At 44.2% G+C, this 26,165-nt stretch overlaps 1 protein-coding gene across 2 annotated transcripts in view; it reads left to right on the forward strand.

The window, feature by feature from the left end:
* SLC16A7 (solute carrier family 16 member 7) overlaps nt 1-26,165 on the forward strand; it is a 181,979-nt gene that overhangs the window by 75,342 nt on the left and 80,472 nt on the right. For both annotated transcript variants that reach the window (XM_073651861.1, XM_073651863.1), the window contains exon 2: nt 3,664-3,896. In XM_073651861.1, coding sequence (XP_073507962.1) covers nt 3,683-3,896 — 214 coding nt within the window. In that variant the 5' untranslated portion in view covers nt 3,664-3,682. The remainder of the gene's footprint in view (nt 1-3,663; nt 3,897-26,165) is intronic.

Below are 26,165 nucleotides of genomic sequence, written 5' to 3' on the forward strand. Positions count from 1 at the left end.
AGGATTAAGACACAAAAAAAATTGTTCCTGGCCCGTGAGACCTGGGTCTATTTCTAGAAATATCTAACAGCCGCAGACAAAACTGAAATGGAGCCTCTTGTGCAATATGCACTGCAGTGTGCTATATACCCTGCCTGCCTGATATCTCTGCAGATGGATTAGTCCTCAGAAGGACTGTTTGTTGAGATGGATATGTGTCTCTAATATAGTTTGGTGCACATACACTAACTAGAGACAAGCAAATCTCTCCCTAGCTCAGCAGCACCTCTACCTACACTGTCTGATTCCGGAGTTACTGTGACGAGCATGGCGGTGCCAGGTCTGATATAGACCTGATCATGCTGTGCGGCCAACCAATCACTGTAATGCCACAACCAACAAGGCTGCGGCATTACAGTGAGTGGCAGACAATCCCTGCGTGTTCATTGGCTCTGTAAAGAGTGCCAAACATGCAGGGAGGGGACCCGAGCAGTGAGATGCTCGGGCGAGCACTGAGCAGTAGCGAGCATGTTCGCTCATCACTAATTGTGACCTGCTGCTACATTTTGCTTCTAGACATGTAGTTAATTTTCAATAATGTATTGTTATGTGCTTTCTAGCAAAGGTTGAATAATTGGCATTGAATAGTTTGTCTAAAGTTAATTATTTTTTTACACAAAATGTATGGTAAAAGAAAAAGTGGCAATGACAATAAATGGGCCAATGTAAAAGAAAAAACTCATGCCACTGCTCAGAATGTGGGAGCTGTTAGAAATAGCAGCACCACCACTACCACTGGCACCAGCCATCTGGTCATTAGTACTACTAAATGCAGGTCACAATTTTCCTCCTTTGCCTAGGAGGATGCATAGGTCGTTATTGAATATATGGTACATCACTTGTCTTAATCACAGTAAAATGATGTTACCTCTGACAGGGTCACCCTCAGTTTCAGTCAGTGTTCTGCAAAGAATAGTCTGCTTAATAGCAAATGGTTAAGAAAGATAATTTTTGGACAGTTCTTTTATTTTTTTAAAAGTCTGCCAGTGCGTTGTATTATTAAATGAGATTTTTGTTAGAATCTATTTCTATGGTGAGGTCACATTGACATTACAAAGTCTATATTTGTGTTAAAGAACTTGTTGTCAATGGGGAAAAAGCCAAATTGACACTGTTAAAACACATTTTCGAGACATAAGTAATCTGATTCATAGATATTGATCTGCTATTCACTGTAATGCGTATAGCCATGTCTCTACTAAAAATAACCTACTTATACATGGTTGTCTCACATTATCTTGTCTTTATGAGAAGACATTGGTGGAAATTTACTATCCTAAATGTGCCAGAACTGTAGTATGGTTTTTGCAAAGAAAATCTGTCAATTTAGTGCATCACATTTGTTATGTGTTTTAGACACTTTCTACTGTTTGCACAACATTGATGTGCGGCTTCATGTGAAAGATGTGAGTTTGTGGGAAAAAGGATGGCCTACTACATGATACCATGTGCCAAAAATGCTCCAATATTTGGGCACAAACTTCTGGCACAAAGTAAGGCAACTAAAGTGTGCCTAGCCCCTTTTTAAACGATATATCTTCTGAAGTAACTCATTATTTTCATGGTGACGCATAGCGCAGTGATGAGGGACCCTATCTGGGTTTATAGTGCTGTGATTTGAGCAGCCTGAAACTGATGACAGGTTTTCTTTATGGAATTCTTCTTTCCATGGACACTTTTTTAGAACTTACAGTGGGTATGGAACATATTCAGACCCCTTTAAATTTTTCACTCTTTGTTTCATTGCAGCCATTTGGTATATACTAAAAAGTTCTTATTTTTTCTCATTAAAGTACACTCTGCACCCCATCTTGACTGAAAAAAAACAGAAATGTAGAAATATTTGCAAATGTATTAAAAAAAAACCCTGAAATATCACATGATCATGATTATTCAGACCCTTTGCTCAGCATTGAGTAGAAGCACCCTTTGCTCAGACACTCATATTTAAGTCACATGCTGTCCATTTCCTTGTGATCCTCCTTGAGATGGTTCTACTCCTTGATTGGAGTCCAGCTGTGTTTTATTAAACTGATAGGACTTGATTTGGAAAGGCACATACCTGTCTATATAAGACCTCACAGCTCACAGTGCATGTCAGACCAAATGAGAATCATGAACTCAAAGGAACTGCCCAAGGAGCTCAGAGACAGAATTGTGGCAAGGCACAGATCTGGCCAAAGTTACAAAAGAATTTCTGCATTACTCAAGGTTCCTAAGAGCACAGTGGCCTCCATAATCCTTAAATGGAAGATGTTTGGGACCACCAGAAGTCTTCCTAGACCTGGTGTCCAGCCAAACTGAGCAATCATGGGAGAAGAGCCTTGGTGAGAGAGGTAAAGAAGAACCCCAAGATCACTGTGGCTGAGCTCCAGAGATTCAGTAGGGAGATGGGAGAAAGTTCCACAAAGTCAACTATCGCTGCAGCCCTCCACCAGTCGGGCCTTTATGGCAGAGTGGCCCGACGGAAGCTTCTCCTCAGTGCAAGACATATGAAAGCCCACATAGAGTTTACTCAAAAACACATGAAGGACTCCCAGACTATGAGAAATAAGATTCTCTGGTCTGATGAGACGAAGATAGAACTTTTTGGCGATAATTCTATAATTCTAAGCGGTATGTGTGGAGAAAACCAGGCACTGCTTATCACCTGCCCAATACAATCCCAACAGTGAAATATGGTGGTGGCAGCATCATGCTATGGGGGTGTTTTTCAGCTGCAGGGACCGGACAACTGGTTGCAATTGAAGGAAACATGAATGCGGCCAATTACAGAGATATCCTGGATGAAAACCTCTTCCAGAGTGCCCTGGACCTCAGAATTGGCTGAAGGTTCACCTTCCAACAAGACAATGACCCTAAGCAGACAGCTAAAATAACAAAGGAGTGGCTTCAGAACAACTCTGTGGCCATTCTTGACTGGCCCAGCCATAGCCCTGACTTAAACCCAATTGAGCATCTCTGGAGAGACCTGAAAATGGCTGACCACCAACGTTCACCATCCAACCTGATGGAACTGGAGAGGATCTGCAAGGAAGAATGGCAAAGGATCCCCAAATCCAGGTGTGAAAAATTGTTGCATTATTCCCAAGAAGGCTCATGGCTGTACTAGGTCAAAAGGGTGCTTCTTCTCAATACTGAGCAAAGGGTCTGAATACCATGTGATATTTCAGTTTTTTCTTTTTTAATAAATTTGCAAAAATTTCTACATTTCTGTTTTTTTTCAGTCAAGATGCGGTACAGAGTGTACATTAATGAGAAAAATAAAGAACTTTTTAGAATTTACCAAATGGCTACAATGAAGCAAAGAGTGAAAAATTTAAAGGGGTCTGAATACTTTCCGTACCCACTGTATAATGAATTGAATAAACTGTCTATTTTTTAAACTAAATATTAAACAGCACAATTTTACTAATGTTTCATAGTATTTCTTTAAATAATCTAGCACATTGCTATCATTTTATTTTTCTGTCTTGAATCTTTGCATTATCTATATTTGTACAGGCACTATGTCCACCACCACACAAAATATTAAATCAAACCTTTTTATCTTCTTCTTAATTTAATATAGATAAAAGGCTGTTTCATGTCATTCTAATTAAAGTTTTTAATCTTCTTTTTCAGAATATTTCTGCTTTAAAGAATGCCGGATATGCCAGTGGTGCTGCAGCATGCTCCTCCAGATGGAGGATGGGGATGGGTAATAGTTTTTGCATCTTTCATTTCAATTGGGTTTTCATATGCATTTCCCAAAGCCATTACAGTATATTTCAAGGAAATTCAGGAGATATTCAGCACTTCATACAGTGAGATTGCATGGATATCATCTATTATGCTGGCGGTTATGTATGCTGGAGGTAAGTTGGACAACATTTTATTTTTATGAGAAAAGCAGTTTGCCAAAAACATATCAAATGATTTAAGTTAAGTGGAAGAAATCATTTAGCTACCAATGTACATTATTTACATTATGGTCTGGATTATTTCATTTTTAATTTATTTTCATTTTTGATCCTTTTGTCTCTTTGCCTTTGAGTTCAGACAGCCTCTATACCGCCAAGCTTAGCCAAATGGAGTTTCATATAACTCAATCTGATTATATTTTTCTGTGCCATAAGACTCTAGTTGGATGAATTCAATCATATTATGCTGTTTGAGAGCAAAGATAGTCCTATAACAAAATGTATTAGGTTGATAACTAAAGTGACTGCTTACTTAAATAACAATAACTAGAGATGTCTTTGTAATACAATTAGATTACTTTTCAGGCTCAATGTAAAGCCCAGATGAGAAGGGCGCCGTGTTGGAGTGCAGTTTTTGCTGGAATGGTATGCCGATGCCATATCACCTGAAGTGCTTTAACAGCAAAACCCTCCCATAAGTGACCCAATTTTACAAAGTGCACCCCTAAGTTAATTCATCCAGAGAATGAGTATGCTGGCACCACAGGTGTTTCACAGAATTTTATACCAAGAAGAAAATATAATTACATTTCTACCACTAAAATGTTGTTTATCCCCAGATTTTACATTTTCACGAGGGGATACAGGTGAAAATTGCACCAAAATTAGTTACACAATTTCTCCTTATTGTGGCAAAAACCATACGTGGTTCTACAGTAATATTTGACTTGGGTGGGAAGAAGTGCTATTTGACTTTTGGAGTAAATATGTTTCTAAATTTCAGTGCCGCAGCGGCCAGATGTTACAGCATAGTGGATGGGATTTATACAAATCCCATGTCCACTGTGCGTCTGCGGCACACCTGTGGACACAGACATGCGGAGCGTCTTTCCAGACGGCAGCATGTCTATTTCCTCCTGCGGGTCCTCATGCGGGCTTTCCACATAGACCTAACCTCTATTGGGAAAGCCCACCTGTGAGAAAAAAAAAATGTCCGCCGCTCATTTGCATAATGAGCGGAAGCCGGAGGCGGCTTCTCCGCGGCCTCGGGGCCGCAGCCGGCTCCGGATCGTCTGCACATACCCTCAAGGTGCCAAATCCGGTATATACATTAATACTTTTGCTCCAAAAGTGTTGTGGCGCACAGCCCCAGCATCTGCGCTTTCCAGTGGCTGATCTGTGTCCTGGTGTCATCACCAGCAAGATTCTTTAAAGCTGGTGGGCGTGATCGGGGCACACTTGAAAGATACATACTTGGCGCTCCTATACCTATTCTACATCACTATAGTGTTCAAGGCCAGCTTTTCTATAGGATTTAAAAACTCTATTTGGAGAAAATAAAGTGTGTCAATAAGTATAGGACAAAGTACTGCACAAGATTGTTCATATCTTACGTACCTACCTTATTAACCTCATAATAAATTCCCATTCACATGAAGAATTTGTGGTGTTGAACCGCAGGCACTTCTTCCTACATATCACTTATCCCTGACCTGACTTGTAATCTCAAGGATAAGTTTAGAGTACGTCGCGCAGAGCACTGCAGCTTTTATGCAGAACAGAATGTTAAGGAGCTACTGATAATGTTTTACATTACTGGAAACTAGGTATCTCAAAAGGCAAGAACATCTGTAACACATGCATTTTATTCCCAGCTTCATGGAAGGAAATAAGCTCTTCTAGGAACTGTTAAAATCAGCGTTACACTATGTCACATGGTTGAAATGTTCTGTTCCTCGCAATATAATATTCATGCAACCATTTAGAATGAGGTTTAAGTTTGAGATTGCATTTCTGAATAAAGGATTAAGTGAAATGATGAAACTAATAGTCCATTGCTTTATAAGGATGGCATTTGCATTAACCATTCTGTTTAAACAAGAAATACAACTTATTATATTAAATATTCTGCGCCCATTCCACAAACATGAAGAGTACAGAAGAAAGGCTGATACGACTGCTTGAAGGATCATTGGGCAGGCAGTTTACATTGCAACTGATTATATGGCCGGATGTATCAACCTCATATTATAATCAACCACAAGGAAATGAATTGTGTAAAGAGGCCTACCTTTAACAAGCATTGTTCAGTGGGTGTCCATATAGGTATCCATTTCAGGCAAGCAGAAGAAGGACACAATAGAATCCATGAATTATAATATATGCCTTTCAAACATCATTTTACTAAGAGACAATTGCTTAATCATGGAAGCAAATAAAACATGGAGGAATGCATTATTTGTCAAGAAACCTCTGTTTCCATAATTTGTATAACGTCAGCTGTTAACGTGCTAGTTTATATAGTACAATTTGGATCTGGCGTATGGGTAGGGCATTCAGAAATGTCGTGACTAAAAGAGTAATACAGTGGCATTTACTGGTAAACATCAATCCAGTTTATTGCTTCACGCTAAACAGTGGCTATTTTATGCTTCCTTTGGACCTATGATGTACCGACAATAAGTCTGGGGCCACACGGCGACTCTAGCCAGTACACAGTTCACATGGCCGGAGATCGCTTGTGCTACTGTGACATCCCAGCAGGTGAATAAGGTACCACGACCGCAACACGTAAGTTGCAAGAAAAATTTGACTGGGTCCAACTTTTTGCAACTTGCTTGTTGTTGTTGCAGAACCCAAGGGGTCTCAATGAGATGACATTCACCTGCATTACGCTACCATGTAGTGGTGGCAAATAGCGATCTTTGGCCATGCTACCTGTGTCACTGTCAAAGTTGTCATGTAGCCCTAGCCTTAATGGGACTGAAGTTCACCAGTTAGGAGTGCAGTATGGAGACCTAGGCATGGCTGAACACCCTTTATATAACATAACATTCCTCCATTCTATGTCCTTAATGTCTTTTGACGTGTGAGGCAATGCCAACTACCTGTCATTCAGCTACTATGAGTGGCATTCAGTGTAGCAATTATCATTATTTTGTTCTGTTTGAATATATCTAAAACACTCCTGTATTTTATTGTGGCCTTAGAAAGGGTTGAACTGGCCCACCAGGGAAACTTCCAAATGAGCCCAGGCTCTAGTATAAAATGGGGGCCCTACCAGAAAAAGGCACATACCGACCAGAACAGGAAATTCCCATTAAAAGGTGATAGTGGCAAATTTTGAGGGGTTATTTCAACTTCAGTTAGTCCATGCTGGTATCATACCTGCTTGCAAAATGATACTACACTCCGTATTAAGTGATCCTATGCTATTTTTACTTCTTACATTACCTATATTACAGTGAATGTAATATATGGGAAGTGCTGATTTGCGTTGTCGACCTATATAACACAATTTATGCAACACTTTTCTTGTATTAGTGCCTTTCATAAATACTTAGAGTAGGATAGCCACACGTATAGGTACAGTATAAGGGAAGTTATTTGACTTTCTGGTAAAAGGGATTACACATAGTTTGTGCAGAGAGTATAGACATATTTATGCTATAAAGACACATCAGTTTGTTATACACATTGTTCATTCTTTCTGCAGCCTGAGAAATAACAGGAGATTGGGCCTTCCCTGTAACAGTTTGGCACTGCATCCATATAAAATACTAGCAATAATCAGAGCCTTGTTAGGAAATGTTCACATGACTTTTTTTCAGGTGTATTTGGAGTTGGTCTGCTCTGAAAATCATATGAAAATTCACCCAGAAAACGCTTAAAAGAATGAACATATTAATTTTTATGTAAAAAAAGTCTTGCTGTTCTACATTCAGGCTTTTGAGCATCTTTTAACCACTTCAGGTTTCCAAAAACTGCAAGAAGTGAGTTGACCATTCTTCAAGTCTTTTCTGTTTGGAAGACGCTCCACACTTACAATACAAATCAATGGAAAGGCTAAAAAAAAGATGAGAATATTTTGGGTGTCTTTTAGAGTGTTTTGTGAGCATTTTCACTTAAAAAAACATATGTTTTATTCATTGCTTAATTAACTTAAAAAGTACATGCATAGTGACCCAAAAAAGTTTCAAAAAGCACTCAAAAGACCTCCCAAATAATGCTTATGAAAACACCAACAAAAAAAAGTCTACAAGTGGCTGCAGAAAACTTTGGAGAAACATGCAAAAAGACTCTTCAAGGCAAAAAAAACCCAGCCTTTCCATAAGCGGTTTCCATTTTGCTGGGTTTGCCTACCTGAAAAAGATGTGGTTTGCACATATATTTACATTCCTCTGTACTGTTAAAAACTTTATTGTGAAATGTATGTGCTAACCCTTGACCATAGGCTGACCACACAGTCTCCTCATGCTGGGACTCGTAGGGAATGTCTTTAATTTGTAGGGAAACCTAGCAGTAAGCACTACTTAGAGGTCATAGATGTCAATGGATAGTAAAGGATGATTGTAAGGGCATGAGCGTGAAGTCCAATGTCCACCCCTTGTTATCCTCTGACCCAGCCTTTTCATCAGCAACTCAGTGCATTCACTCTTAATATGGCACAACCAAGGGTGATACAAATAGTGGGTGCAGTGATTGTAGCCGCAACTGTGCCTTGGAGCCTAGGGGAACCCAAAAGGTCATTTTGGCTCGTATCCAAAGATCAATATTTTTAAAGAGCTGAGATAGTTGGGAGCTCTGTTGGAGATTTTGCGTTGGGGCTCAAGAACTTCAAGTTACACTATAGAGCAGCAGGACGATTCTCCTAATGAGGGGAACTTATTCTTCTAGTTGCTACCAGTGGCATTCATTTTATTACAAATATGACCATACAGATAACTACACTAATAGCCATACAGAGTACAGTTTTTTTATGTAACACCATAAAAAAGCTAGTCCCCCAGGTTATCCTCTACCTTTAAATGACCTAAATGATATCGTATAGTGGCATTTTAACTAGTAACAAAATACTCGTGCACAGAAAGCAGAACCCCCCATAAACAATAGATTCAAGACGCTTGAAACCGATGATTTTGGCAACTATTTTATGTGTGTTAAAGGGGTTGGACACTTCTCAGGCAATCTTTTCTCAATTACAATATTCCCACATGTAGAGTGAAAACATCTTATACTCACCCCTGAGGCTGGCTCAATTCCAGGAATATTGGCGATTTGTCTGACGCGTCCCCAGGGCCGTGGGGTACTCGACAGCCGGGCCTCTGGTCGCTGGGGGATATCACGGTGGCTGGCCCGGTCCGTGACCCAGGGCGGTCAGTAAAAAGGGGGAGCTTTATAGGGGATTTGGGAAAGTGTTCGTGACGCCTCCTGTGGATTGCGGCTAGAGGGAGCCGCCGCTGCGGAGCAGTCCTCTGGAGCTGGTGTTACGGCAGCAGGGATGGTGTGGCTCTCTACAGATAGAGCTAGCTCCAGGGCAGCGTGGGGTGTAATGGATGGTGGTTCAGGGGAGGGACGGCAGGACGGTCCCGGAAGAAAGACGGACACTCACACGGGGGTAATCTTCAGTACCTTTACTGGTGATGCTGCAGGCACGGTCCAGGGTACTCCAGGCAAAGGGCGCACTTTTGGACTCTCCCCATGGAGCGGGTATAGGGCCTCCTGATCGTTGCTTTTTTCTCTAAGCTTCTGACCTGCCTGGAGTTAGGCCTAGCTTGGTTACTGTCTCTCTTTGCACCTGCTGACCTGGTGGTAGGGCCTTCTCTTTGGAGATCACTCTCCCTGGACGCTGGGACCTCCGTGACTCCTAGCCCTGGTACTGTAATCAGTGTTTGGTGAACCTGGGACCTGTAGTCCTCCAGTGGTTCCGGTGGTTCCTACTAGGTATAAAGGGTCCCTGTAGGCGCGGACCCGGTGTCCGGTATATATATCTCGGGGTGAGCCTGGTATGCTCCTCTGCCCCCTCGCTACTTCTTCCTTCTCCTCTCGCCTTCGGCCCACTCAAGGCCCTCACTAGGCCTTCACATGTGCTGTAGGCCTTGGCTCGCCTAAGCACTGCAGCCAGCTTGCTGCCTCTTCGCTGCTCTCTGAGCGTCAGCACACTCTCTGCTCAACTCTGAGCTCTGTCCCTCTCTGTCTCTAAGCAGGAACTAATCTCAGCTGCCTGGCTCCACCCTCCCTATATATATCCCTAACGGGCTCCCTCTGCTAGTCTGAGGTGGTAGGGTGGAGGTGTGTCCATCCATGCACCCTTCTGGGTTCTGTGGCACCAATGCGCAGCAGGGCGCCATATAGTCAGGGTAGGCCAGGATTTCTTTGCCAGTCAGGATCTCTTTCATCACTGCAAAGGACTCCGCCTGCTCTTTTACCCCACTGGAAGGGGGGGTTCTTGCCTCTGTTGGACTACCAGGAGATCTTGCAAAGGCGCTGCCATCTTGGTGTAGTCCTTTACAAACCTCCGGTAATACCCGACCAGTCCCAGGAACTGACATACCTCCTTGAGATTCTTCGGCTCCGGCCATTTCTGGATGGCAGTGACCTTCTCCGGGTCTGGTGCTACTCCTTCTGGACTGACAATGTGCCCCATGTACTGAACCTTCCGTTTGAGCAGGTGGCACATGGAAGGCTTCAATTTCATCCCATACCGGGACAATGCTTCAAATACCTCCACCAGGTGCTTCAAATGGTCCTCATACGTCTTGGAGTACACTATCACGTCATCCAGGTATAGCAGCACGGTCTCGAAGTTACGGTGTCCCAAACAGCACTCCATCAATCTCTGGAACGTTCCAGGGGCGTTGCAGAGTCCGAACGGCATATTGTTGAACTCGCAGAGTCCCATTGGGGTAGTGAAGGCCGTCTTCTCCTGGTCCTCCTCAGCAACTGCTACTTGCCAGTACCCACTAGTGAGGTCAAGGGTAGAGAAGTAATTTGCAGACTTTAGTGCAGCCAGGGATTCCTCTATACTGGGCAAAGGGTATGCATCTTTATGTGTTATGCGATTTACCTGTCTGTAATCTACACACATTCTCATGCTTCCATCCGTTTTCCTGACCAGGATCAGGGGAGCTGCCCAGGGGCTACAGCTATCTCTTATTACCCCTGCGTTCTTCATGTCGTGCAACATTTCCTTCGCTTTCTGGTAGTGTGCTGTTGGGATTGGCCTGTAACGATCTTTGATGGGTGGATGGTCACCTGTGGGTATATGGTGTTGTACCCCTTTAATCCTCCCAAAATCAAGTGGGTGTTTGCTGAATACCTGTTCATATTCCTGGACCACCCTGTATACACCTTGTTTTTGATGGACAGGAGTGGCGTCAGTCCCAACATGGACCTGTTGACACCAATCCTCCAACTGAGCTTCGGAGTCATTGTCCTCCACTGTATCTGGTGGGGTCAAGGATTCCACTCTGTGTATGGCGTTGTTATCCACAGTATACAACCTGGCAACAGTGGCGTAACTTGGTAATTTAACTTCATCCTCCCCATAATTTAGGAGTCGTACGGGTACCCTCCCATTACGTACATCAACCACCCCTCTGGCAGTTAAGAGTGTAGGTCTGTGCTCCGAACTAATAGGCTCCACTATCGGCTGATAGTTCTGTCCTTTGAGACCTATTGCTGCTCTACACCAAATCAGCATTTCACTCATCGGGGGAATCACAATGGGTATCAAGTCTGTCACCCGTACATTACCAATTGCACCACCTGATAGCTTTACCTGTTGCTGGTACATAAGGGCTCGGATCTCTTTCTGGAGCACCTTCCTCTGCCCTGGTTTGGCGGTGTCAGCAATCTGTTGGAGCAAAAACAACACTTCTCCCAAACAGTTACTGACAATATTTGTACCAAGTATCATATACAAGTCTGTATCACCAGGATTAGACTCCACTACAATTAGTCCTTGGTCCTTTAGCTCCGCTCTCCCCACCTTGACTGTCACATTCTTAACCCCTACTAGGTTAAGAGGAAGGCCATTAGAGGCATACACGGAGAGGTTCGGGGCTGGCGGCTGGAGTTCATCTGTGGACCAGTACCTTTTATAGAGGACATCAGGTATGATGGTTACCTGTGATCCAGTGTCCAGCAGGGCAGGTGTCATGATGCCATCCAGCACAATGGGCAGGAAAGGTCTTCCTCCCACGAACCGATGGTACCAGCTTGATGGGCCTGCTTGATTTACTCCTGGGTGTTGGCCCTCGGCCCCAGGGTTTGCTCATTTTAAAGGACAGTTCCGCGCTGTGTGGCCTGCCTTCTGGCAGCGGTAGCAGATGAATTCTCCTGGAGAGCGACGTTGGTCGTTGGTCCTCCCACGGGGTGATGGATACTGATTCCTGGTCTGCGGCTGGCCAGGTTTCAACTTCCCGCTCTGCGACACCAGTCAATTGTCCCAGCACAACAGCGGCTCTCTGTTTACCGGTCATAGAATACATGTCTAGCACACCGCATATTTTTCTCTTGAATCCGGACAGGGTGTCCGGTTTGCCATTATACTGGGGGAGCCACTTCGCTCCAGGGATATACTGCAGGGCCATGGGTATCAACGGGGTCATGACCCCTGCTGGTGGGGCGGCCGCTCCAGCCTGTGCAGCGCCGGGCGCAGGTTGGGCATCTGGAGCATTAAGCGATGCTCCGGCGGCTTGCTGGTCGTCGGCCATTGTTGTGCCCCCCTAGTGAACCGGAGCCTACCTTCTTTACTTCCTTTTCAGGTAGGCCGCAGCTCCGCGGGCGATGGTCTTCTTCCAGGACCTTGCGTCGCTCGCGTCTGACATCAGGACGTCCTCTGGACTCCTTCCAGGACCTGACCCTTCCTGGTTCGACGTCAGGGGTGGGGTGTGTCCTCGGCTTCACGCGCTTCCAGCGGTTACGCCTCTCTGATTCCCGCGGTTACGCCCCTCTTCTTCATGCGTGGCGACAGGTAGATGGTGGACAATGGTGGGAAATCTCGGGAATGGCGGAAAAACTTCACCACAGTGAGTATTACAGTCTCTTAAGGCGCACAGTACCCGGTGGCAACGGGCACGGAATCCTGTTCGTGACGCCAAGGTTGACGCGCCCCCAGGGCCGTGGGGTACTTGGCAGCCAGGCCTCTGGTCGCCGGGGGATATCACGGTGGCTGGCCCGGTCCGTGACCCAGGGCTGTCAGTAAAAAGGGGGAGCTTTATAGGGGATTTGTGAAAGTGTTCGTGATGCCACCTGTGGATTGCAGCTAGAGGGAGCTGCCGCTGCAGAGCAGTCCTCTGGAGCTGGTGTTGCGGCAGCAGGGATGGTGTGGCTCTCCACAGGTAGAGCTAGCTCAAGGGCAGCGTGGGGTGTAATGGATGGTGGTGCAAGGGAGGGACGGCAGGACGGTCCCTGAAAAACGGACACTCACACGGGGGTAAGCTTCAGTACCTTTACTGGTGATGCTGCAGGCATGGTCAAGGGTACTCCAGGCGAAGGGCACACTTTTGGACTCTCCCCTGTGATCGGGTATAGGGCCTCCTGATCCGTTGCTTTATTCTCTAAGTTTCTGACCTGCCTGGAGTTAGGCCTAGCTTGGTTACTGTCTCTCTTTGCACCTGCTGACCTTGTAGTAGGGCCTTCTCTTTGGAGATCACTCTCCCTGGACACTGGGACCTCCGTGACTCCTAGCCCTGGTACTGTGATCAGCGTTTGGTGAACCTGGGACCTGTAGTCCTCCAAGGGTTCCGGTGGTTCCTACTGGGTATAAATGGTCACTGTAGGCGCGGACCCGGTGTCCGGTATATATATCTTGTGGTGAACCTGGTATGCTCCTCTGCCCCCTCACTACTTCTTCCTTCTCCTCTCGCCTTCGGCCCACTCAAGGCCCTCACTAGGCCTTCACACGTGCTGTAGGCCTTGGTTCGCCTAAGCACTGCAGCCAGCTTGCTGCCTCTTCGATGCTCTCTGAGCGTCAGCACGCTCTCTGCTCAACTCTGAGCTCTGTCCCTCTCTGTCTCTAAGCAGGAACTAATCTCAGCTGCCTAGCTCTACCGTCCCTATATATATCCCTAACGGGCTCCCTCTGCTGGTCTGAGGTGGTAGGGTGGAGGTGTGTGTATGTGTGAGGGCCTCTTGAGGAAAAGTCCATCCATGCACCCTTCTGGGTTCTGTGGCACCAATGCGCAGCAGGGTGCCGCAGGTCTCCCAGGGCTCATGTCACATGAGCCTTGCACCCTATCAAATGCCGCTAATTGGCCATGTCAGTCTCTCTTTCTTCAGACAAAACTGACATTTGGAGAAAGTCAGAGTAGCACCCCAGGAGTCCGGTTGCCACATTGGCATTGACTCCCTCACAGGGGGTGATGCCATGCCTGGAAGCAAGGAGGGGTCCCCTTATCAAGTAACACCAGCATCCAACACTTTTCCTGGCTCCAGACCAGAAGGGGGAGCTCTTTCCCGGTTTCAGGGGAGCTTCCCCTTTAAATTGGGGCCTTGAGGCGGGGGTTAGGAGAGTCAGTTGGAGACGGAGGAGAGTCAGTTGGAGACGGAGGAGAGTCAGTTGGGGACGGAGGAGAGCGAGTGAAAGACGAGGGAGAACCTGGGAGGGGAGCTGTGACCAAGCTCGTCTGAGAGAAGAGCGCCAAAAAACGGAAACCGGAGTCCATGGTTGCTCGGGTACTGAAGTCCCAGCAGCTAAATCCGGAGGGCAGGAGCATACTAGAGCCCAGAGCCGCCACAAAGGAGCGACACCTGTAAAAGGCTCAAGCTGCCTGCCATACAGGCTAGGATTTAACGATCACTCAGCAAAAAGGGTCGCAGCATAGCTTTAGGCAGCAGGGCCCCGGTCTGCACCATCAAACATCAAGTAAAGGTAGAGGAAACCACCATTCCTGTGTCGCCTGGTCATTATCTGCACCCTCAGTCCTGCACCCCAACATCCACAATCCCCTACATAAACCGTACCGGTAGCCCTTGGGCCCCGCTCTACCCGTGGGGAGCAAATCCATCCCAGCTGCGTCACCAACGGCCCCAGCGGTCTCTTTCAGCAGCGGCGGCCACCTATAGCCACATACCACTGGTGGCGTCACAAAACTTTTCCCCTAAATAAACTGTCCTTTTTATTGATCACCCAGGGCCCTGGATCGGATCACGCCCCCGTGACTATCCCAAGGATCCGACCGACCCGGTGGCGAGCACCCCACTGTCCTAGGGGGCACGTCAGCAGCAGCTGTCATTTCTTCCTGTGGTTAGTTTAGTCCAAAGGAAACTCGCTTAAGAGTGAAGTGGCCCATTAGTGGCCACTGATTAGCTGTATGGCTCATGTGACATAACAATGTCATGCAAGCCTCGGGAGGCCCGTCAGCAATGTCACTGGAACGGCTCTGGCACCAGAGATGAGTATGAGGTGTTTTTACTCTATGTAAAGGAATATTGTAATTGAGAAGAGGGTTATCTGAGTAGTGAGCAACCCCTTTAAAGCCAGCCAGAGGAGGATTGAGCAGTTTAGGACCAAATTTAATGTTTGCCATCAGCTTATTTTACTCCAGCTATTTAAAACACATGAATGCTCTCCCGAGCGTTCATGTGTATTGAGGTGTTGGGAGAGACAGCTATCAACAAAAGGAATGTTTGATTGACATCTTATCACAAGCGTATCATATGAAAGTCCATACACTTGATGTAGCTGATGTTAGACTGTATTGGAAGGACACATTTTACTACCTCATGCTGGTTGCCACTATAATAACTTTTTTATTTGTGTGTGTGTTTAAGTGTATGTAGTAGTGGTGGATCCTGAGTTTAAAGAATTCCCTTTAATATTAACAGTGAGCAAAAAATCACATTTAAGGGACATGTACCATTCTGATGTTGCATTGCTATAAATTGCTAAAGGCAGACTAAATGAGTGTCGTTTTTGTTCTTTTGTGCTTGTGTGTAACTATTTTACAAAGTCAGTCTTGTCAATATCTCCTTGGGTATCTTGTCTGAGATATTCACAATGTAGCCAACACTATGTTTGTTATCTTTGGCCTTAGTCTTTGTAAATATATAGCCTTGTCTTTTTCTTTCTCATGATTTCAACTATTAGCTTCCCTTTAAACTTGCATTTATATGTTTATTTTACTTAACTGGCAAGACAAATAAAGATTAGAGAGACATAAGAAAAAAACTGTAACGAACTTCTGAAGTAGAACATTAGTGCTAATGTGCTATTTCATCTGGCTATTTTTTTGTTTTTTAATAGTTTAGGTTCTTTATTTTTTTTGTACTTGAACTGTCAGGGTTTCTGTCTGAATACCTGAAAAACATGATTCAAACAGAGCCATCCAGTATAATGAGGCAGATGAAGTCACTTTAGGCTCAATTTGATTTCCATTCCATCAGTGCCTGTCTTTTTTAGATTAACAGAAAAGAATAGAGAGAATAATCTACTATTGTTCCAACCTAAGGCTACAGTCACACTATCAGTATTTGGTCAGTATTTCACATCAGTATTTGGAAGCCAAAACCAGGAGTGGGTGATAAATACAGAAGTGGTGACATGTTTCTATTATACTTTTCCTCTGATTGTTCTACTCCTGATTTTGGCTTACAAATACTGATGTAAAATACTGACCAAAAACTGAACGTGTGACCGTAGCCTAAAAAGATTATACACTACTGGAATAGAGGCCAAATGGAGTCCAAAGTGACTATGTCTACGTCAATGCACTGAATGGCTCTGTCGGGGGTTTCATCTGAATCGCATTATAGATGGAATCCCAAAGGCAATAATTGTTATGATCTGCTACAAGCACTAAGGAAAGAAAGGAGATCTGTCCCTACAATAGAACTAAGCTAGATCCCTATGATGTAACGGGGAACCTGATCCTGCGATCAGACCCGCTAAAGTCCTCGGCTAGTCTGTACGAAGACCTATAGATGCAAGGGAGGGATCCCTACAAGAACTAGGGACTGGGATAAAGTTGGACACCTAGCAGAAATTGTAGCAGTAAAAGACAAACACACAACATAGAACATAAAGGTCCGAAGACCTAGCTAAACTGACTGAGAAAGGTAACTAAGCACCAGGCTAGCTAAAGAGTAGAAATTACAATGAAGTCCAGCAAGGCCAGGAGGGTGGAGCAGGATAAAATAGGCAAAAAAGGTCATGTGACCAGCAAGATAGAAAAAACTTAACAGGAGAGTTCTAACAATAATAGAGTACTATGTAACTGTTAACCGAGCCTTGGTGGTATTATTATTTTATAATTTTTTTTGTGCTACTTGGGGATTTCCATCTAGAAACTCTTATCTACTACCTAGAACAGAGAATAGTACTCCAAAAATCTGGCGATTTTTTTTCACAATTTAACTTGCCTCACACTAAACAAGTTCGTATGCAACTACACTGTGTTCCAAATTATTATGCAAATAATATTTTCTCAGATTTTCCCAAATTACCTATATGAATTGCAGTCATTGTAATTTTCCAGTCAAATAACTATTAGAGTACAATTGAAAGGTTTTTGTACAAACTGCCTATGATAACAGTATATTTTAAAAAAAATAAAACACTCAAACTGCACTCAAAATGCATGTTCCAAATTATTATGCACAGCAGAGTTTTCAACCTTTTCATTTTAATAAAGAACAAAAAATGGTCATTTTTGAAATTATAAGCATTAGCAGGTTATTACCAACTGAAATCAAACAGTTTTCAACTCAAAACTTTATTCTAGGTGATGTAACATTTGCACATAGGACCCCTTGTTCGAAAGGAGCTTCTGAACTCTCTCATTCATTGAATTTGTCAGGTTTTGGATGGTTTCTGCTTCAATTGTTTTGCATGAGGACAGAATACCCTCCCAGAGCTGTTGCTTAGATGTGAACTGCCTCCCGCCATCATAGACACTCCTTTTGATGATGCTCCAGAGGTTCTCAATGGGGTTGAGGTCAGGGGAGCATGGGGGCCACACCATAAGTTTGTCCCCTTTTATGCCCACAGCAGCCAGAGATGCAGATGTGTTATGTGCAGCATGAGACGGGGCATTATCATGCATGAAATGATCTCGATGGTCCAGATGGATGGAGTGGAGGATGGCTGGTTGATGGACACCCCATGCAAACACGGCTACGGCGCCAACAAGGAGGAGGTGGAGTAATGTTTTGGGCTGGAATCATGGGGAGAGAGATTGTCGGCCCCTTTAGGATCCCTGAAGGGATAAAGATGAACTCCATAATGTATGTTGAGTTTCTCAAACAGCACTTCCTGCCATGGTTCAAGAAGAAGAACCGTGCATTCCGCAGCAAGATCATTTTCATGCATGATAATGCCCCGTCTCATGCTGCATATAACACATCTGCATCTCTGGCTGCTGTGGGCATAAAAGGGTACAAACTTATGGTGTGGCCCCCATGCTCCCCTGACCTCAACCCCATCGAGAACCTCAGGAGCATCATCAAAAGGAGTGTCTATCATGGCGGGAGGCAGTTCACATCCAAGCAACAGCTCTGGGAGGGTATTCTGTCCTCATGCAAAACAATTGAAGCAGAAACCATCCAAAACCTGACAAATTCAATGAATGAGAGAGTTCAGAAGCTCCTTTCGAACAAGGGGTCCTATGTGCAAATGTTACATCACCTAGAATAAAGTTTTGAGTTGAAAACTGTTTGATTTCAGTTGGTAATAACCTGCTAATGCTTATAATTTCAAAAATGACCATTTTTTGTTCTTTATTAAAATGAAAAGGTTGAAAACTCTGCTGTGCATAATAATTTGGAACATGCATTTTGAGTGCAGTTTGAGTGTTTTATTTTTTTAAAAATATACTGTTATCATAGGCAGTTTGTACAAAAACCTTTCAATTGTACTCTAATAGTTATTTGACTGGAAAATTACAATGACTGCAATTCATATAGGTAATTTGGGAAAATCTGAGAAAATATTATTTGCATAATAATTTGGAACACAGTGTATGTTGATGTTGCCTTATATACATAGCTCAGAATAAATGAGTACACCCCCTTTGAAAAGTAAAATGTTAATCAATATCTCACTAAACAGAATAACAATTTAAAATTTTTTGACAAGACTAAGTTTCATAGAAAATTTTAACCCATGATATGAAAATAAGGTTAATAATATAACTTTCATTACAAAATCTTCAGTTTTACTAAAAATAGTTGATGTCAAAATGAATACACCTCAAATCAAAAACAACAATGTAGTATTTTGTAAGACCACAATAATTTTTAAGGACTGTACCAAATCTTCTAGGCATGGAATGAACAAGTTAGAGACATATTGCAACATCTATTTTTTCCATTTTAAAGAATGTTCCTTTTATAGAGCCTGGATGCTGGGGGAGATTGATGCTTATGTGGTGCCCCTGAGGGTTCGGTCGCCACAGAGGTATTGCATCTCATCCAGGGGTGTGGTATCTCACTCTCAGGTAAGGAAGGAGTATGGCTCAGGACCCTAACACTACATCCACTACACCACATTTCCGGGGGACAGGGCGATAATGCTCCTACGGGAGAGCACAAGTTCCCCTGATCCCTGGCTGGAATGGGGAGGAACCACTTAGAGAGGGGGAACTATGTAGTGGATGGGTGGAGAACATAGATCCTGGGAGCACTGAGTAGGAGATATAAAAGTAAGGAACCATCTTGGTTCAGGGAGTGAGTAGTTAGTGGTGGAGAGTGAAAGTGACAGGAGCAGAGGCTCTGCAGAGCTCTGCTCCACAGTCGGGCCTAGTCAGGAGGCCTGAGCCTAAAGGAGAGGCAAAGGGAGCAGGACGGCTCCAGGACGAGGAGAGAAGGGACCCTAGTGGTACGGGCCGTGCAGCAAGCCACCCGTACGCCCGCCGCTACCGGGAGGTAGGAGGGTCAGGCCAGAAGAAGGAAACCGGGTCCCTCAACCAGCAGAGACTGCAGGGCTCAATTGGGAACCAGAGGCTGCAGCACTTCAAGTACAGCAGGTCGTCCACACCAGCCACTAGGAAAGTAGCCACATAGGGCCAGGGGATGGAACACACGTCGCCCGCCAAGGCCCGAGGACACTGGACAGAGGTGCCGCTAGGTGTGAGGTACAAGGAGAGAGGCCAGAGAGGACACACAGAATGGGGTCCTGCTAAATGCTCCAGAGATACCTGAGGGTCGACCGAGCCCCTTACTGTGTGAGCACAGGACGCCGTGGGCTCTTACACTGGCCCTGTAACTGAAACTGCTTTAACCGTGAGTAAAGGATCTGTGAGTGCATCGTTTGGACTCTGTGATTATTCTTGCACCGCGACACCTTGCACCACCACCACCATCATCCATACGCGCTGCCCTGAAGCTACACTCTTCCTGTGGGGAGCTATATCACCTTGCTGCACATACCACTAGCTTCAGTGGACTGCTCCGCAGCGGCGGTTCCCAGTAACCGCATTCCACAGGTGGCGTAGTCGGACTATACATAACAGACACACATAGACTACCCTGGTTTGACTGCCCTGGGTCACGGACCGGATCACCGCCACGGTGACTACAACCCCCAGCATCTACAAGGCCCGGCTCCGGGTATCCCCACGGCCCAGGGGGCGCGTCACTTAACTTGTCTTTTCAGAATTCCACATTGCTGCTTGTCTGGGTTCAGATCAGAAGACATACTTGGCCACTGAATCACTTTAATCCTGTTCTTTTTCAGAAATGTAACAGTGGCCTTAGATGTGTGGTTTGGATCATTGCTATGTTGGAAAAGTGCACGTCTACCAAGGGTGCGGAGTAATGGTAGCATTTTCTCTTTCAATATAGAGCAGTACATCTGTGAATTCATGGCACCATCAATGATATGTAGCTCCCCGACACCAGCAGCACTCATGCAGCCCCATACGATGACACTGCCACTACCATGTTTCACTGTAGGTACCTTGCATTTTTCTTTGTTCTCCTGACCTTTGTGATGCCATCCAGTTTTCAAGCCATCAGTTCAAAAACATGTATCTTAGTTTCATCTCTTCGGAGTATAGAGTCCCAGAAGACCTCATATTTTGCAGCATAAGCAATAGCAAATTGTACATGGGCATCAGGAGAGGCTTCCTTCGTGGATGAATGTATGCCATTCCTCTGCAGTGTGCATCATATTAAGTCATGGGGAACACTCCTCCCCGTTTGGCTTTCTACTTCTTTATCTAACTGCAGTGAAATTGCATGTCAATTTTCTGCAAACCTTTTCATCAGAAGACGCTACTGTTTAGGTGTTAACTTCCGTCTCTGTGAGATGGTTGCAGTTTCATCTTTGTTACATTTTTGGATAATTTTTGCTGCAGTATTTCTCTTCTTCTATATCTTCTTGTAGCTTTCAACTTTCTTGTGTAAAGAAATTATTTTTTTCTCAGGTCTCAAGTCATTTCTCTTCTATGTGGTGCTATTGCTGTGACAGTTTGAAATGGGAAGGGTTTCTTTGTTAAGTGGCACCCTTTTTAGTTAACTGTCTGCTGGACAACTGTTAAATGAATAATTAGACTTTCCTGTGGTTGAATTCTTGTTAATTAGATTTTTGTAGACTAAACTTTAGCTTTGCTTCTAAGGCTTTCATTGGGCTGTACTCATTTTTGCATCATGGTAGATCACTCTGTTTGTAATGACTCTATATAATATATGAGTTTCACTTTTTGAATTGAAGAGCTGAAATAAATTAACTTTTTGATGATATGATATTCTAATATAGTGAGATGCACCTTTACCACTAATTTCATATGTAGAAACATGCTGACAGGTTCCCTTTAAGAACACATTTGATCATACCTAGGAACAAAGCTTTAGGCAAAAGATTTATATTGGTAATATAGCTAGTTTGATGAAGCAGTCTGTTAGCTCCAATACTACTTTACAATGTATGGTATATTGCACTGCATTCTGTCAGGAGGAGTATTAGTATTTTTTTTTGTGTACGCAAAATTATTTCTAAAGTTTGCCCAGGAGATTTTACTGTCAACATTATCTCATAAGTCTCTCCAAAAGTTTATTTCATTTATGGTTTAGTCAGCGCTCAGTACAATTAAGTTTTTATTTTTCCTAGCCATGCTCCAGCTGGCCATGTAAGCCGGAATGTCCCTCTTGTATATGCTGTCAGTGATAGATAACACAAGTGTTGAGCTGCTTTCTGCCAAGAAGTGTGAGAATTATATGCAGGCTCATCATCATTACTTGTGAATGAAAGCTTCTCGATAAAGCAATGGAAGGTTTGCATTAACTGCCTGTATAAGACAATGGAACAACAAGGAATTATTAATCTTTTCATCTATTGATTATGAGTTTTTTTAAAAGAACTTCTTGTCTGTTCTACACATGACATAACGGAGGAGAGGCTAGGTTTCACTACACCTGGGAAAAGATTCAGTTTAGTGCCTCCGCTCCACCTTACCCTCCTACAGTTGAAACCAGAAGTTTACATACACTATATAAAAAGACATATATGCATGTTTTTCTCAATATCTGACATGGAATCAGAATAAACCTTTCCTTAGGTCAATTAGGAATAGTTATATCAGTGTTGTCAGGAGGAATGGGCCCAAATTTTGACCAACTATTGTGAGAAGCTTGTGTACAGTGTCCATTTTACGACATGATCAGATATCAAAATCAAACATCAGAATGATGTCAGTTTGAGTCTAAATACCCTGTCTGACAAGTGATTTTGACAAATGATTCTGACAAGTGATCCTGACGAGTGATTTTGATGAGTGATTCTGACGAGTGATTCTGACGAGTGATTCTGACGAGTGATTCTGGCGAGTGATTCTGACAAGTGATTTTGACGAGTGATTCTAGTGAGTGATTTTGACGAGTGATTCTGACTAGTGATTTTGATGAGTGATTCTGACGAGTGACTTTGACGACTGACTTTAACAAGTGACTTTTACAACTGTAATAATATTAATAATAATTAAAAAAAAAAGTAACTGTTCACTGATGGAACTTGAAGCCAAAATTCTGTGTCCCAAAGAAAGTGCACTAACCACTGAGCTATAAACTCATTTGTAAAAACCTAGGAGTTCTATTTGGTTATATGTTTTTCAGTTCAAACTTGTCTAAAACTCATTGGGACTTATGCACAGACTGCAAGAAAGCCAAATTCAAATGATGTTTGATTTTGATGTATGAGTCTGATGTGTAACTTTCTTCAAACATCAGAATCAGAATCACAATGACTTTTAGTCACCCTGAGTATTTTCATGGTTGATCTCATAAGACAAGAAAAGCTATTAGTTAGTATAATTTGACTGCATAGCTTCATGGTAAGGTATCAGCCTCTGAAACTACAGTGTTAGAGTTCAAATTCTGATAGGGTTAAGAATTATTAATTTTTTTTTTAATTATTCCTATTTAGCACACAAACTACAGGGGTGTTTTACTTTTAATATCTGACACTCTGTCATTCTGACGTGTTAAGAGTTTCAGGCATGCTGTCTATTTGCATGGTAAATTACATAGCCAAAGTAAATTGGGAGTTTGCAGCCAATACTTGGGTGGATGGAAATAAAATTTACAATAAAGTAATTTTATCATTAGACCCCTTTAAGAAATTATGCAAATATAAAGTCACTTGGAAATAGATATGTAGTAAATTAGTGCCTCCCAATTTACTTTGGCTATGTAATTTACCATGCAAATAGACAGCGTGTCTGAAACTCTTAACACGTCAGGATGACAATCAGAGTGTCAGATATTAAAAGTAAAACACCCCTGTAGTTTGTGTGCTAAATTTTCATAATTAAAATAAAAATTAACAATTCTTAACCCTATCAGGATATGAACTCTAACACTATAGTGTCAGAGGCTAATGCCTTACCATTAAGCTATCCAGTCAAATGATACTAACTGATAGCTTTTCTTGTCTTATGTCATTAACCATGAAAATACTCAGGGTGACTAAAAGTCATTGTGATTCAGGGAGAGATTTAATTGTGTATTAGGTAGTGTAGGGAGAAAAAACGTACATTACATCTTAATCCTCATAATTTGCTTAAAAAGCAATCCAGAGAACACCGCTTTTCTGCGCCATTTGCTTGTTGGCACTGCAGAATACAGCCATCTCCTTTTCATATTACAGCGCTAAAAATCCAGCTATTTAAAACTGTGTTTTCTCCGTCACATGGATCACATATACATTTTCAGAAAATACTGCCATTTCTGGCCTCCATTAAAAAAAATTTTCAGTGTGTCAGTGGAGCAATTGACACCAGATTGCTGTTCAAAATAGTTACCTACAGGCCAGGTATTTAAATTGTGTTTTCTCCGTCACACGGCTCACATATACGTTGTCAGAAAATACTGCCATTTCGGGTCCTCCGTGGGCAAGCCGAAATTGTGCCACAACAAACACCCACATCTTCTCGCCCGACCTTCTTGTCTCAATTTCTAGGGGACCGCAGCACACCACTATTGAACCCAGAACAGTGACAAAAGGTATTTGTTTGGATAGTGGATAATGCTTCCAGTCACTTAGCCACCACCACCCTGTCTTCCACACAGTCAAGTCTCAGTAGCTGTGAGTCTAGGCCGCATATTTCTCACCCTGATCCTCCTTCCTCCCACCATGCCGAGTACCCAGAGACAACTGATCCCACACTTGGACACTCTGAAGAGCTGTTCAGTTTTTTCTTCAATTCCCGTTTGCCTGTGATTACATACTATATGTTATACTATTGGGATAGCAAAATTGATCAGGGAATGCTCTGCTTTTCGGCTCTCTGTTCACTTTTCTATTTATAGATTCGGGCCTCTCGACCGGTCCACTTGAAGCGGTGCAAGAGGAGATCGCGTGTAGCGATGCCCAAATATTTGAGCAGCCACGGTCACATGAAGGCGACGGTGGGAAAGTGTCACAAGAGGTGGACGATGATGAGGCACAATTGCCAGAAAGTCAGGAGGAGGACCAGGGTGCGGAAGTGGAAGACGAAGTGGTGGACGATATAGTAACTGACCCAACCTGGTAGGAGGACATGCAGAGCGAGGACAGTAGCACACAGGGGGAGGGAGACAGAGCACCCCAGCAGGCAGGAAGAAGCAATGTGGTGGCCGCAGACAGAAGGCAGGCAACCATTCCCCGTAACACCAACACGAAGGAAGTTGCCAGTACAACAGTTAGGTCTTCCCGAGTCTGGTTGTTTTTTAAAGACTCTGCCGATAACCCCAAGAAGGCCATTTGTACCACCTGCCAGGCCATCATCAGCAGGGGTGGCAAAACGACCAGCCTGACCACCACCAGCATGATCAGGCACATGGCAGCAAAGCACCAGACTTTGTGGGCCGAACCCCAGGGTCCAGGAACAGTGTCTGCGGGTGGCACCATTGCTTCTTCCACTGTTGTGGATGCAAGCCAATCCCCTGTCCATGGTGCATGCGAAGATGCCTCCTGCCCTGCACCTGTCGTTGCACACTCTCAAGTAGCAGCATCAGGAAGCACGTCCATGTCCTTGTCCCAATGTTCAGTTGTCCATACCCCAGTCCTTGGAACGCAAGCACAAATATGCAGCCAATGTCCGACAGGCCACACTACTAAATTCTCACATTTCACGACTGCTTGCGCTCGAAATGTTGCCTTTTAGGCTCGTGGAGATGGAAGCATTCCGCAAGCTGATGGCGGCGGCCGTCCCTCGGTACTCAGTCCCCAGCCGCCACTATTTCTCCCGGTGTACCGTCCCCGCATTACACAAGCACGTGTCCCAAAACATTAGCCGTGCTCTCAACAACGCAGTTACTGGTAAAGTCCACCTAACCACGGACACGTGGATAAGTGCTTGTGGTCAGGGACGATACATCTCACTGACTGCACACTGGGTTAACATAGTGGAAGACGGGACCCAGTCGGACCTTGGGATGGAACACGTCCTCCCGACGCCAAGGATTGCAGGCCCTAGGTCAATCAGGGTTGCCCCCATGGTATACAGCTCCTGCACCTCATCCTCCTCAGCCTCCTCCTCCTCTTCAGCCTCCATCTCCGAAATGACCACATCAGTCACAAGCTGGAAGCACTGCAGCACTGCCTCGGCCAGGCAGCAACAGGCTGTGCTGAAGATAATATGCTTAGGTGAAAAACCGCACAATGCTGAAGAGTTGTGGACAGCTCTGAAAGAGCAGGCAGATCTGTGGCTCACACCACTTAACCTACAGCCAGTCATGGTCGTGTGTGACAATGGCCGGAGCCTGGTGGCGGCTCAGAGGTGAGGTGACCTCACACACGTACCATGCCTGGCCCATGTGCTTTACTTCGTGGTTCAGTGGTTTCTCAAATCCTACCCGGAGCTGCCGGATCTGCTTGTTAAAGTACGCTGCCTGTGTGCCCATTCTAGAAAGTCAGCTACAGCTTTCGCCGCCCTTGCAGTGTTTCAGCAGCGTTTGCAGCTTCCGGCTCACAAACTGGTGTGTGATGTCCCTACGTGTTGGAACTCTACACTGCAGATGTTG

This window comes from Phyllobates terribilis, unplaced genomic scaffold, assembly GCF_046119375.1.
Source record: "Phyllobates terribilis strain yellow unplaced genomic scaffold, ASM4611937v1 Scaffold_11__3_contigs__length_659146591, whole genome shotgun sequence".
NCBI classification, from domain to species: domain Eukaryota; kingdom Metazoa; phylum Chordata; class Amphibia; order Anura; family Dendrobatidae; genus Phyllobates; species Phyllobates terribilis.